Source organism: Ixodes scapularis, unplaced genomic scaffold (assembly GCF_016920785.2).
Source record: "Ixodes scapularis isolate PalLabHiFi unplaced genomic scaffold, ASM1692078v2 PGA_scaffold12__126_contigs__length_90152505, whole genome shotgun sequence".
In the NCBI taxonomy this organism is placed as follows: Eukaryota; Metazoa; Arthropoda; class Arachnida; order Ixodida; family Ixodidae; genus Ixodes; species Ixodes scapularis.
In genome coordinates, this window is record NW_024609838.1 from 32,548,158 (window position 1) to 32,563,515 (window position 15,358).

General features: G+C 49.5%; 1 protein-coding gene across 1 annotated transcript; it reads left to right on the top strand.

Annotated features, from left to right (window-relative positions):
- The first annotated feature begins 9,008 nt into the window (after positions 1-9,008).
- Positions 9,009-10,352, top strand: LOC8039345 (endothelin-converting enzyme 1-like). The gene has a single exon (XM_029988571.3). It carries the CDS (start codon positions 9,144-9,146, stop codon positions 10,350-10,352), a length of 1,209 nt encoding a protein of 402 aa, XP_029844431.3. The 5' UTR covers positions 9,009-9,143.
- The last annotated feature ends 5,006 nt before the right edge of the window (positions 10,353-15,358 follow it).

Below are 15,358 nucleotides of genomic sequence, written 5' to 3' on the forward strand. Positions count from 1 at the left end.
TGCCGATAGTCAAAGTGCAGCTGATTTAGTGGCTCTAGTGTGGATATTTAGACAGAGTGTAGTTGGTCAGCGATTTCAAAGCTGCGGCGAGTCACTCGATCGCTGTGAATGAGAAATTTATCCAGTGCAGTATACAACCGCAGCCTGGGGTCTCAAACGTGCACCAAGCAGGATACACGACCGCGCGCCGGTATGCGATGCTCATCCAGATCGAAACGGGCAGGGGTGGGGATTGCACCCAGGATCCCTGGATTCTGCAGCGCGAGCTTCCACACCACGTGCTCCGAGCTGGTGTGCGCTAGCCCCCTCGGCCACCAATCCCCCCCCACCTACACTCCGTTTCACTTTAAGTGTGAGCATAGAAAAAGCTCCAAGAGCGAGCTCCGGGCTTTCAGCGTCCCTGCCAAGCACGCGCGCTCGTACAGTGCAAGCGCTGTTCGAGGCCACATGCTCGCGCTTGTAGCATCGGCTGCGTCTGGACTTAAGCTGAAACGAAGTACTGTAGCATTAGCGCCGAGATGTTTCGGTGACGCCCTCTTATGGTGTCCATCCGTGACGTCACGACTGGGATTTGCCTCGCCGTGACGTCACCAGTTGTTATCCTGGCTACTTACCATCAGGTGCGACGACGAGTTCGGTGGTGTGTTTAAAAAACACAGTGGAAGCTAGGTGCCATCGCAATCCGAAACTAACACCGTCAAAGTTGACAATCTGACAATGCTCATATGCCCATGGTTTGGCCAATCGTGGAAAGCTGACCGCAGCGACGCTTTTGGTCGCACACATCGCTAATAGTCTGGTCAAATTCTGGAAGTCTGGCTGACATACTAGACTGGCCAACGTTGGATAACATAGAGTTCTTGATATAAGCTCCCATAGGGAGACTTTATAGATAAGGGAGCCTACCTTTCTTTTAAAATGAGGTTCCCCTTTTTATATACAGATAGGGGACCCTTTCTATGAATAGGGGAGCCTACATATATATGCTAGCTTATATAAATAAGAGGGACTATGTAGTATTCTGAGTTGAGCGGTCGTACGGCGCGAATTCTGAACCAGAGAAGCGCGTGCCCCACACGCAGTGTCGCGTGCTCAGCTCGTGCTTGCTAGTGTCGCTTTGGAACAGTTGACCCTGGGATTTGGAATAAATAAGTCGACAGTCACCGGTGTCCTTCCTCGCCCTCGGCGGGGCCCGCGAGGACGCGGGCCCCCGCCGTTACCGGGTCGCCTTAGCGGATGAACCCGACTTCTACTCCCCGGCCACGACGACACCTGCAGCAGCGGCTGCCACTCCTTTCCCGACATTGACAAGGCAAGACATCGCCACCAACGGCATTCAAGGCCATTTATGCAGACCTGCGCCGGTACCCGACAGCACCTCTCGGACAACCACCTCACTACCAACATCGGCCACCTCTCGAAAATACAATATGGCGACGAGGATGGGATTCCAAAAGGGCAACGACAGTTTCAAGGCAAGCACTGCGTCCCGGTCGCATAGTTGGCAAGAACCGGCGCATCTTGGACGTTGTTTTCTTCGCAGCCTTGCGGCGTTTCGTTATCACTATTTCGGGCCAGTCGAGCTAGCGTTTGGTTTTTCTACTTTCGTCTGTTTCTTTTCGTGCGGCCTACTTCGAGCCAGGTAGTACTCGTTTCTCCGAACCAGAGGGTCTCGGAACTCCTGTACGCCTAACGTTTCGAACGCCGAGTTCATTTTTTTGTAGCTTTACTGTTTTTTTTTTTTGGACGCAGCGCGTTCCAGAATTAATGTTCCAGGCAAAAAAATAAGCCCTGAGAGAGTTAGCTGGTCTTGCGAGACAGCATTTTGTTTTCGGTTCCGTCCGCCCTGCGATGACGTGAACATTGTTCCAGGCGAGAAATAAGCCCTGGCCGAGCAGCTGGCCTTCAGAGGCAGCAATTTTTTTTTATCCCGTCCGCCCTGCGATGACGTGGACTTTCTTCAAATCGAGCTTTGTTTTTGTGTTGTACGTTCAGGCTGAGGTTCGGAGGATTCAGAAGTGTAGCGTAGTTACGCTCAAGCTGTTTTTTTATTGTTGTGATGCTCCGACGCCGATCCAAGTCAGTGCCCAAGATGGCCGCAAGCTCCTGCCTCCCGACATGACTGTTTGAAAGATGGCCACCCGCCTTTACTGACACTTCGCCAAGATGAAAGAGTGCAGCGCCTGGTTTTCCTATGAGGCCCGGTTTTCTGCTGCATCTGATGTTCCTGCAGCGCCTGGTTCCCCTGCAAGCCCTAGGTATTCTGCTGCATATGACTTTCACGACACAACTTCAGAGAAAGAGAACGCCCGCACGCGCCAAGAGATTTCAGCTAAAGCCACCTTGCCTTGTGCTTCGCTTTTGCTGGTGAGCAGCTACGTTGCTTGGCACTGCCGTATGCGCACGAATTAGCACCTTTTGCGTTCAAGACGAGTGGTGCCAGGAATAGGCTTAATTTTTGAAAGGAGTTCTGATTTCGACTGTCAAAGTACCGAAGTTTTGAGAACAATAACGCCTGACGATTTTCAACGAACTTTTCACACACATGCATGAGTCGGCGTTTTCTCCGACTTTGACTGAACCTATCGAAATGATACTGACTTGTCACCGGACTTGATTCTTCTTTTTTTTATTTTTGGGTCTTCATTTCGAAACTCGAGAGTGTGTTTTTGTAGTACGTATCCTTCCCTCTAGCAAATGCTTGAAAATTAAGAAAGGGAGAATGGGGGCTTGCTTCATAGTGCTTTGTGTTCTTTGTTTGGCTTTTTATTCTCCCATTATGTTTCTGTAAAAAAAATTATTAAGGAAGGGAGAATGTAGTATTCTGAGTTGAGCGGTCGTACGGCGCGAATTCTGAACCAGAGAAGCGCGTGCCCCACACGCAGTGTCGCGTGCTCAGCTCGTGCTTGCTAGTGTCGCTTTGGAACAGTTGACCCTGGGATTTGGAATAAATAAGTCGACAGTCACCGGTGTCCTTCCTCGCCCTCGGCGGGGCCCGCGAGGACGCGGGCCCCCGCCGTTACCGGGTCGCCTTAGCGGATGAACCCGACTTCTACTCCCCGGCCACGACGACACCTGCAGCAGCGGCTGCCACTCCTTTCCCGACATTGACAAGGCAAGACATCGCCACCAACGGCATTCAAGGCCATTTATGCAGACCTGCGCCGGTACCCGACAGCACCTCTCGGACAACCACCTCACTACCAACATCGGCCACCTCTCGAAAATACAATAGACTATTTATCCATTCGATAGGGGAGCCTACCTTATAGATAGGCTCCCGGCTCTCATACGGGGAGTTTATCAATATAGATCGTTTTTAGCTAGGCTCCCCTTACCCTAGGATCGGAACTCTACGATGAGATAATAATAGAGGCTTTACACACGCGCCAGAATACAGCCGTCATTGCTGACCTTCTCTTGTCTTACGGCGATACCGAGCCACTGGAACGAGTGTTGACGAGCCTTCAAAAAGGCCAATGCTGGGAAGAAGGACAGAATGGAATCTAAGATGGCAAAAACCTGGACTGCTATGGTAATGACGAAGTGAAGAAAATGGAATAAGCGGAAACAAGAACTGAAGGTCAGTTATGGCGGCGCCCATGCACAACTGCTGTAAAGCGTCTATAGGTCTGGTCTGGATGGTCACATGACACCATCTGCACATGAGCACCCGTTCACGAGCGCAGAGCGCATGCACAGGCAGCGCGCGCAGCACCCGCGAAGAACTCTCAAGGGTACGTTTGACCCCTTTCCGAGATACACCATTTTCGTTCCTTTGGTAGATACCTTAGATCCAATGACTTCGAGGTTCAGCACACCGGGCTCGTTAAGGACCGCAGCCCGGACCAAGGCCTCAGCCAGAGCCACGACCATGACGACGACGCCCTCTGATGGATCAGGTGATTCGAAGCGTGTGGTGAAGCCCCGCTCGCGCTGGTATCGCTACGGCATCTTCGTGTCCGTCACGACCTTGCTAACGTTCGCCGTGGCCGCCACCATGCCGCGGATCGTGCGCAACTACGTGATGGGATGCTCCAACCCGAGCTGCTTCGACGCTAGTGAAGCCATCTCGCGGTCACTGGACGCCGTCAGGGGTGACCCCTGCGACGACTTCTACGGCTTCGTGTGCGGAGGCTGGCAGCGGGCGAACCCGGGGACGAACAACCTCTTCCAAGATCTTCAGCAGCGCGTGGCATCGGCGGTCGTCATCAGCCTTGTCCTTGAGGACACGAAGGGTGACAAGCTTGACCCATCGAAACAAGTGGCGCTGTTGTTCCAGAGGTGCGCCCAGCTCGCCTTCGGTGAACATGAGCACATGCATGAGCTGAAAGCGTTCCTGGCTCGATTCAACCTCAGTTGGCCTAATTCGCCACCAAGGTAGGTCACCGGCGAGATTTATTCCTTGCATTAGCTGATAGCTTGTTGACCTGAAGGTCCCTCGACTATGAGCAGTATTCACTGGCGGCATAGCATAGTTCGCGGCTGCTTAGAGGGCGCTCACGGCGAGCTCCCACGGTTCTTTTGCAATGTGTATTCCACACCATCAAGCGTGCCAGTTTTAGCAGCCTAAAAGTCTGAGTTCATTACGAGAATGCGCAGTGAACAGCGCACTCAAATATAGCGTCCAGTGAATATTAGCAATGTACGCGAACAAAAGCGTCGCTTTAGTCGGCTTTCCGCGATTTGTTAAACGACGGGCATAAGAGCATCGTCTAGCGGGTTTCACATGCAGCGATTTTTAGCCAGAGCGGCGCGATTTTTGCTGTCGCGGCGCTCTGGCAGACGCAGCGGCTGAGCGGCACGGTTCCACCAGGTTGGAAATGTTTCGCCGCGGCAGAGCAGCAGCTTCCGCGCTGGTCACTTCTAGCCAGTGTTGTACACGTTCCTCAAAAAAAGGAACGAAAGCTCGTTCCTCGTTCCTTCTGATTTTTGGAACGCGTTCCCGTTACAAGTTCCATCTGTGAAAAAGGAACTCGTTCCCGTTACAGTTAAAAAAATGGAACGTATCGTTACATATATACGTTACATTTGTATTTTGCTGATTTATCATATTTGGCTAGATCAAGCAAAGTTTTCTCTTTTTTTTTATCTATCCCATCAAATGGGAATATACGAATTTATATGTCGTGATGGAAGGGCACCAGGAGAAGAAAACAAGCGGAATCAAGGTTTTATTTGTTGATAAATTCAAGTTCAAAAATCGCAGCTTTTAACCATATTCATGTTTGTGATGAACGATTCAGATGAGCCAAATCTACTGTTAGCCCACATTGTACGAGCGTTTTACAAGAACCTCACGCGTTTAAATCTAACAAAGACCCTTTTTCGAACTTTACAACAGTTGCTCCTCGATGTTGCTGTCCGCAAGATGGACAAGTGAAGGGAAGGGTATGCTTTTGGAAGCTCAGTCTTGAAAACTACAAGTAGTTCTTTGTGAAGGTTTGATTCATTCTTCAGTTTGAAGGTGGGGGACAAGGGGAGAAGGAATAAAGGTTAATTTTTGTGTATCGTTTAAGTGACCAATATTCGGGATACAAGGGTGCGTTCGATGTCTGGTAACCTGTGATTTTGTTGTAACTGTAGGTCTCTTTATGAAAGTTCAGGAATGGCTTAGTCAGCCTTAGATTTCTGGGTGTATGAGGATTCGTGGAAGCAAAAAGAGTAGCTGAGTTTGAAACGTCCCTCTTTGTATCTTTTCGTGCGACTAAAAGTTTTGCTTTCTGTACCGCAGTCTCAGGCACTCAAAAAAGAATCATTCATGTCCACTAGCTCTCCTGCGAATGACTGTTACCAAGCGAGGACCACACAATATAAATCCGAAGATAAGTAACCAAAGAGTTAACGAGTTATAACAATATTGTCGTAAAGATTTAGTTTTTTATACTTCAAATATTTCCCTCGTAAAAATAAGATACAAATTACCCCACTGAACGATGAAAGGAACGCCGTTACTCTTTTCGTTCCAGTAAAAATGTAACGCGTTCCCGTTCCAGTTCCAGGGATGCAAAATAGAACGGCGGCGTTCCTTCGTTCCTCCTAGAAGGAACGCGTTCCAGGAACGCCGTTCCTTGGAACGCCGTTCCGTACAACACTGCTTCTAGCGCGGGGGAAAACACGTGACAGGAGGAGAAACATTGCGGAAAAGCTGGCGCATAGGACGGCGGCGTTTTCACGTTTTTGAAGCAGGCGACAAGCAGAAAAAGTACTCAAGTGGTTTGCGGTTTCTTTTTCTCCGGCTGGTCGAGCTTCTGTGCTTCAGCAGTCGCGTCGTAACTTCAGGAGATTATGTAAAAGGGTGATTGCTGTCCCTTTCCTCGGAATTTGTTTTCTCAATGAATTACGCGGTTCTTTTACTCCCGTCGCCTGCGTACCAACTGTAGCGAGCGCGAGAGACGCTGGTCGGAAGCGGCTTGTGCAAACGCGAGTGAGAAAAACAAAAAAAAAAAAAGAAGAAGAAAAAGAACTGAGCGACATTGACGTGTCTTTTCCGACACAGACCGTCACACCAAGTAAGACACAATGTATCGCGCCCAGTTCAATGAACTGCTTACCAGAGAAGTGTCGAAGCGTCGGGTTCTTTGTGACGCGCAGCTCAAAGAATTTAGGAACAATGGGACCAAAGAGAAACTCTGGCAAGAGGCGACTGAGGCCGTGAAAGTGATCGACAAGGCCAGTATGAAACCACCGAACTACTACGGGTTTGAACGCCGTCCAGAAGGTTCAGGTCGGCCATATCAGTTGAAGTCTTTACATCCGAGGAAGGCGCTTCCTGTGACGCTGCCGAGGATGATCCGAGGTTTCATACTTCGCAACAACAAAACTTGAAAAAAAAAAAAAAAATAAAAGGAACTAAGGCTAAGGTTTATTTCACGACCGGTCGTGGTTTATTTAGTAATTTAAACGATTTTTGTTTTGTTTTATTAAGGTGAAATTAAAGGGGAAACTGAAAACTAAGGCATTAAAATTGTTTTTAGAAGCCGCTGTTAACGACTGTGCGCATTTGCTTGCTGCAAGCAACATTGGCCATCGCAACGCGCTCTTGTGAGATGAAACCTCGCGATGCGTGCCGCCGCGCCGCTAGCGGCAGCGATAAGGGCCGCGGAATCGCTGCACCTGAAACCCGCTTCAGACGGCCAACTTTGTTGGTGCTGGTTTGAGAACACTATGACTCCTACCTTTCACGGTGTTTTTCACACACAACATCAAACTTGCGGGTACAACAGATGGTAATGTAACCTAGATCACAACTTGTGATGTCGCGACAAGGAAAACCCTGGTCACGACGTCAGGGAATGAAAACCATAGGAGAACGCTACCAAAATACCTCGGCGCTAATTGGGTGCATTTTCTGATGGCCATGACCGAGTCTGTGGCTGCTGAGCGCCAGTTGACTGCGAACTTCCACAGTGCTTTTGCAACGTGCACTCCACACCACCAAGGCTGCCGGTCTTAGCAGCAGCCTAAAAGACGGCTCATTCTGAGCATGCGTTGTGAACAGCGCGCTCAAATAAGGCGTCCGGTGAATACTCCCTATGCAGACGTGTCTTGTCTACTCTAGTTCGAGAAAAAAAATGCCACTTTTCGTAAACCACAATACCCGTCCAAGAATATGCTCGTACATGGCTTGTGCTGACGTCACGTCAGAGATTACAAGCTTCGATCGACTTACCTGCACCTCCTTCACCGGTGCAGAAAAGAGTAGGGTGGTGTACTTCCGGTCGTATGTGGATACGAATACCGGAAGTACGCTGCCCTACCCTTTTCTGCACCGGTGCAGGAGGTGCAGGTAAATTGAACGAAGCTACTGTGAATGACTTTGCTGCTGCGCACGTGCCTTTTGTAGCCCATACTTCGCACTACCGAATTTGTTTTTCTCTGCAAGCAGACGTGATCATTGGTGCTGTGCAATGACGTCCCGTACAAGACATGTATGCACAATTTGAACAGTGCTGGTAATTTTGCACTCTACATTCTAAGAAATGCCTAAGCGTCTACATACCCGCAAAACACTGGAAGAGCCAATCTCTGCTATCTACGAAATCAGCTCAGCGAATGATGAGGCAGACTATCTGTTTAGACTTCAAAATTAAGTCTGCGCTGTGGCATTGCGCAATGCAAGCATGACGCTTTGCATTGCGTAATGCCACAACGCAGACTTCATTTTTAAGTCTAAACGGATGTTGCGCTTCCTGATTCGCTCAGCTGATTTCGAAGATCGCAGAGATTGGCTTCTTGAGTATAATTAACAAGGTGAAGTTAAAGTATGTATTTGATAGAATTATGCCAACACTAAAGCCTTGTCGATGAAAACTGTGAATATACTAACCTGTATAAATTTAATGCTACCCTGTCCAATCATTGCACGTCAAAATGGAAAAGTAGGCTTAGCGGTGCAGTGGATGGATTGATGGATGGATGCTAATGGATGCACCTTTTATAACGGGCGGTTCTTGCGCAACCTGGCCAAGAAACAAAGAGAAAACAAAAAGTATGATTCCTTTCCTTATTCTTTTAAGTAAATTTCCCCCCTTCAGCCTTTTTCACCAGGCGCAATCACCATGATTACCTTTGGGGGATATCGCCAGGATGACCTTGGGGAGATCGGGCAGTGTCTTGCAATTGGACCCTTTGAGCTCGCGTGATGAGTCAAACATGGCACGTTTACAAGCGGGCCCGGTTCCTTATTCCCCTCCAGGTCCAAGCTGGAAACCCTAGACCTGATGGTTTCCCTTACCCTGGACTGGGGAGTTCCCGTTCTCTTCCAACTAACCGTGGACCCCTACTTCAAGCGGAGAGGCTTCCGCATGCTCCACTTCGCCAGTAACCCCTACATGACTGAGTGGTTCGTGGCGCGCAATGCGCTCATGCAAAAGGGCTCTCTGCTGACCTACTTTCGCAGAGCCTCCCTTATACTGGCCGGCACCACCGTCAGCAAGGACATCGTGGAAAACGTCCTAGAACTCGACAACAAGGTAATTTCAACCATCATGCCCTCGGTACTTGAACCGCGTCCCGACTTTGACCTTCAGTATTTGACCATCAAGGATCTAGACGACATCGTGGGCCCATACCTCACTTCAACGGAGTGGCTAGATGTCGTAAACAAACACCTACCTATTGAACTGGAGCCACATGACGAGATGTTCGTTATGAACCATCGTCTGCTCACGCTGGTCGGCCACTTGATTAGCAGGAAGAAGGACATGGACGCTTTGCTGCCGTACATCTCTTGGCATCTGGCACGTCACATTGCGCCTATGACCTCCTATTCTCTCTCCCGTGCCCAGTTTGCGGATGACAGTGGGGTTGGCTACGCCACACTAGGATACATGCTAGGACGCTGCTATGTCGACACAGACGCCAATATGCCCTTCGCGTTCGCGCACCTTTTCACCAAGCGCTGGCTTCCCCACAGAGTGATCGACAACGCGACCAGACTGGTCGATCACATTCGCAAGGTAGCCAATGAAACCATGGTCACCTCAACGTGCATGGACTCCGCGACCAAGAGAAGCGCCCTTGATAAATTGCACACGTTGCGGGCCGTCGTCGGGTACCCGCCAGAACTGAATTCAATTAGGGCGCTCAAGCGCCACTACCGGTACGCTCCAAGACTCGACGGAACGTACTTTCACATGGTGCTCACGCTACGTGCCGCCGAGCTTTCTTACAAAAAGAGATTCCTCCGAAAGAACGGCTCTCGCGTCGTATCGGACCTGGTGAACGTACCCCTCACCCTGGTGAACGCGTTTTACGTTCCCGTATACCACGTCATGGTGATCCCGGCAGCCATCTTGTACCCGCCCTTCTACGTGGACGGCTATCCGTATTCCTATAACTTCGGTAGCATCGGGCACGTGGTGGGGCACGAGATAACGCACGCGTTCGACCCAGACATGGGCCTCTTTAACCGCGATGGCGTCCGTCGTAACTGGTGGACTGCCGAGTCTCGCGTCCTCTTCGAACGCCGCCTGGACTGCCTCCGGGAGCTCTACAATCCGCTGCCCTGGGGCGGAGGCGTCAACTTCGGCGACCACGCGCTCTCCGAGAACTTCGCCGACTGCGGCGGCATACTGAAGGTGTATCAGGCGTTTCATGGGACGAAGACCAACAAGAAGCAGCCACGACCACTCGGAGGAAGCTTGGCGAGATTCACGGATGAGCAGCTTTTCTTCATCAGCAGCTGCTTCAAGTGGTGCTCCAACAACGAGAAACAGACTCCCGGTTGGTACTCCCCTCCGCGTATGCGCTGCAACGTGCCACTTATGAACATGCCGCAGTTCTCGGAGGCCTTTCGTTGTGGTGCCGGGAAGGCTATGAACCCCTCCCAAAGATGCGACTTTATGTGAGGGTTACACTTCAGACAAGTGAAAGGCCACGGCAATGTCGATAATTGTTCGATGAATTGATGTGTTATATCGATGAATCAAGGCGATGATCCTTATGCTCAAGTCCCACTAGAGCGACAAACAGAAACAACCGACATTGACAAGCCTCGAGAACGTGAAGCATGTACGAGATGGCACCTTTGGCAGGATTTCAATCACTCGTGCTTAGCTCACGATCACCAAAAGACCGCAAGCCTGCCAAAGGTACCTTCGCTTGCGTGGTGCATGTGCTCGAGGATTGTCGGTGTCGGCCACTTTTGTTTGTCACTCGAGTGGAACTCGGGCATAAGTGTTACATTGGACTTCTACTGGGCTTTCTTTTTTTCATCCAATTTAAATTCTAGTCCTATACTTTTTTTTTGTTTGTTCGTGATGCAAGTTCTACGGGTGGCCATGCTCCGGCTATCGACGTCACTCTAAAATCAATATCTGACAGGTCCTTGAGGACCGTTAATTTATTTCCGCTCTCTTTCTTACATAAATCCAGGATAAAAATATGCAACCTTAACCATGTAACTTTGTCTGGTATTTCAATCGTACGTGCGTATGTTCAACTTTATTGTGTTGCATCTCACTTAAGACGGGACGTTCAATAATGAATTGGAAGTTGTCCAATGACAGTCCTTTGCCGAGCAATGGCTTTTAGTCACCGCCTCACTATGTCCTTAAAATGCAAAATCATCCGCGTCCGCCTACCGCATTAAATGGAGGAAGCCCCAACTCGTTTTATAACGAATAAAAGCAAAACAAGCTGTTATCTACACCTTCTCAGTAATATCATTTCCGTTGTTGAAACCCTTCACTTAAAAGTTCTGCCCGAGCAGGGCCAACACCACCTAGACAGAAGGCCTCCACACGCGTCATCATAGTCAGATCGATGGAGGCGAGAGATTGGGCACGAGTGCTGCGTCAGTGTTCGGCTGCGGCTCGTGGCCAATCAGCGCGTCGAAGGTCGGGCTCGGGTCCAATAGCCGACCGAGCGCGATCCGACTGTGATGACGTTTCATAGAAGAAGAGGAAACCATGCGGAGGCCTTCTGTCTAGGTGGTGTTGGCAGGGCTCAGGTATTCTATGTTTTCCTTCTAGTGGAACAGCATAAATACACCCTATTTGTTTGTGCCGCGAGATAATTATAAAGTTAGCTTTTGGGAATAACAGCCGGACCTCAACTTTTGCACCAACGCAGTGCGCACCTAGTTCAAAATGTCTGTCCCAGTCCTACCTCTTCCAACGGCAACATGCCCTCGTGTGTGCAACGCGCGTACGCGCGCGACGTGAGCGTGCCTACGTCTCTGTAGCAACGACCGTAAAGGCGAGCAACGACCCGATCGCGCCTTCCTTCCGATTTCTTTACTTCCGTCGTAAAGAAAAGAAAATAGAACGAAGGCCGAACTCTTGACTGTCTAGCTCGTCTCTTTTCCTCGACCGAAGCGGCTTCCCCGTAGGTCGAGGTCGACAACTCCGTGACAGGAAACCGCACTGTGGCGCTAGGAAGTTCCCTCATGAACCTAACTATTAAGCGAGAATGCCCATGGCGGAGAGTTATCGCATTAAGTATGTTTAGACGTTGGTGTAACGTGCTTGACATCGATTGATTTCACCAAGGGCTGGTATAAAGATATTTAGGGTGCTCTAAATTATAGTTGTCAATGAAGTTTCATTTAGACCTCCACCGAAGCCGGCAATGACGAATCTGCACACAACCTGATTTGGTGGAAACAAATTAATGTGGTATCTAGAAAGGGTTTACTACGGTTGATTGAATCCCATTTCATCGAAGCACGTTTTAGAGAATGGGCACGTTTTATCGAAGCACGGTTTAGATAAAGCAGAGGCTCAGTTTAGAGAAACGCCGTTTATCGAAAAGGGGAACTATTAAAAAAAAAAAAGGCTTTTCTACTTCTCGCGTGTATCACTGGTGCGCGTGTTAAGCCATGCCCCCCGCTGCGCTCCCGCCGCTTCGCGGCGGTGTCTGCGGTGTCTGCGGTGGCTCATTACAAAAATGTTAACTCACCTGACTTACCCGTACACACCGTTTCGCGGCGGCCGAACTTGCTAAAAGGAGAATCATCGCCATTTTCCCTAAACTGGGTTCTCTACAAAGACATTCGATAAACCGGGGTCGCTAAATCGGCGTTCGCTACAACGAGCTTATCTAAACCGCATGCCTGCCGATCTAGAAATACAATAACCTCTCGTGCGGCCATAGTGATAAAGTGAGGCGACCCGTATGAAAATACAAGCAAGAATGTGCCTGAAAGAATGTAATTAAAAACGTTTTTGCAATGCTTTCGAAGCTAAAATAAGTATAAAAAATGGAAACTTTTATTTTTCAGTGGAAAGAGATGGAACCGGAATATCTACGTACTTATTTCTTTCTCGCGCGCTCGGTTGGTTCATGAGGTGTAATATATACGCGGCAAATATGTGTACATTCTTGTTTTACAGATAGCACCACTGATCTCTATTATAGTAGGCTGGATCGCGGACCGCGGCTTCGGCAGCTGGGGTCAAGTGTCGCCACCGGCGACCATTGATTGACACCAGCCAATGCATGGGACTCTATGGGAGGAACGAGAAAAAGTGCCGTTTCCCCCGTTTCTAAGTTGTTGTCGGCACTGAAACTTTTTGAATACTTTTCGATAAGCCCGTCAAATAGCTTGCGTACAAAGATTAAAACTGGCAGTGGTCAAGAGTGACTCTGCTGTAGTGCAGCTCAATGAGGCAAGAGTTACCTAGAGTTACCGCGGAGTCGGTGGCGGTTTCGTTGAGTTAGGTTTAGCAGACGACAAGCTCGAAGGCTCTGCTACGCGGAATTCGCTCACTCCCGGAAAGCGGCTGTCGAGATGGAACTTCTTTGTCATTCACCAACTTCTAGGCTTCCCCGAGGACGGTCTCATTGACGGCAAGTACCTTTGTTTACTCCACTACGAGAGCAGGCTTGCCGGCTCAGCCGTACGTGCTGCGGTACGTTTGATTTTTTTCATCGGCGTTCGAACGTTTGACAAATGCCGATTCGATCTCCAAACAACCGACATAAGGATCGACGCACACCATAAAATACTAGTCTCCGAGCACAGCGTACATGCTTCAATATTTTTACTTTTGTGCGTTTCTCCCATAGACTTGTGTGTATTGCCTGGTGTCGAGCAACGGCCGCCGGTGGCGACACCGGCGGGCTCCCGATCCGCGATCCAGCCTACTACAATAAAGATCAGTGGATAGCGCCATAAATACAATCCAGCTGCTCAAGATTTCCTCTTCGGAAAGTCAGATAAGCACGCGCCAAATAATACACGGACACTTTTGCTCGAGGATAACGTTCTGGGGCATTTCTGAAGAAGTGAAAAGAGAGCGCGTGCGCCTAGCTTTGATCGGCGCTCAGCGTGTACCGGCGGTTGGGCATCAAGGGAAGGGTGCGCTCATGTGCGCTTTGCTCAGCGTGATGATATATCTGGCTATTTTGTTCCGAACGCTTACTTTTCGCTCTGAAGCGCGTGAAAGAGAGTGTCCCTGCACGCACTCGTGCCTCTAACTGCGCTGCAGCGACATTATGGTTTCGACGGTTTCTTTGTATTTCCCCTGTGAGCGCGCGCTGTCGGCATCGGTGACTAGAAAGGATGGCATCGCCCTAAACAGAAAGGCATTGAGGTACCCTGCCATGTACATAGCTCCTTGACTTCATAGCCTTAAAATGTTGTCCCTGAGTATAAAAACAAATTAGTCGTTAGTTGTCTGGAGAGCAAGCGTTTAGTCTAGCCGGGTGTGGAGACATTGTTTCCCACTAGACGAGAAAGTGAGCCATTGCGCTACGACTGCCAGTCTAGGTTTTTAACTTGCATCACGCAGTAGTGATTATCGACCACATGCCGTCACGATGCTCACCTAAATCGAAATGGGCAGGTGTGAGGACCTGCGTATAAAATAATTTTTGCAAAAAACATTCTAAATGTTTTGTAGCAGGAAAAAGCTCTTTGAATCCACTCTTTAGCAGAACCCGCCCGAAGGCGGACAATTCTTTCGGGCCTGTAGTTCGATGAAGCCGCAAAGGCTAGTGCGTTTTCAGATCACATCAGTTTGTCATTTCTGTTTTAGGTGGCATTATCCATTTCTAAAACTCAAGACGTCTCGTCTTGTGTTTTTCCCCTCTTTGGAGCCTCCGTCTTAGGTTTTAGAAATGTTTCACTTTAACCATCCCGCCTGCCTTACTACGCTATCCTCTAGGTGCCATTGCCGTGAAACTTGAAAAGTCGCTGTGCGCGAAGTATTTGATGGCTTTGCATTATTTTTGGGAATCTTCATCTTCCGCACCCATCAGACGACTAACAATATGGTGAACAAAATTATGTAAATGAAAACACCCTCATGTGTGGACGTGCTTGTTCCCACGCTCTCGCGCAAACCCTGACATCTCGCCCATCATCTGGTGCCTCCTTGTTTTTGTCTCTTAGTGGACGGAGGGCTTACATCTTGCTCTCGGTGAATAAGGAATTCTTGAAACGGCTTGCCTCTTGTTCAGTCCATATTTGATTTCGGCGAGCCCGCTGCCCAAATCCGCAGAAGTACATGAAGAAAGCCACGACAAACCGGACAGGAACGCCGCGCGGTTCGTAACCCGAAACCTCCGCTCCTCGCGGGCGGAGACACTCCCACGTGCCATTGACCCTGATGTCTAACATCAGAACCGTCGACGCTGTCGCTCAGTCACTCACGCTCTTTCACGACTTGTACGCTTCAAGGAACGAAGACAAAAAAACAAAAACAAAATGCCGCTTCCCGACTACGCTTATCATTGCAAATCTCGCCTTCCTGGAGATTGGGAGTTTGCCTCTCTACACCTCATCCGTTGCGTTGTATGTGTCGGGCTGCGCTACAGTGGGAGCTTAGGCGCTTAGCTTCCCAGAAGTTTAGGCACGAAAACTCGTATGGGGCTTCGGTGCAATCATCGGAGCCCCACGAACGGCTTC

Bases quoted from the DNA above. Each gene is read 5' to 3' on its own strand.
- LOC8039345 (XM_029988571.3), top strand. From the start codon at position 9,144: ATGTTCGTTATGAACCATCGTCTGCTCACGCTGGTCGGCCACTTGATT.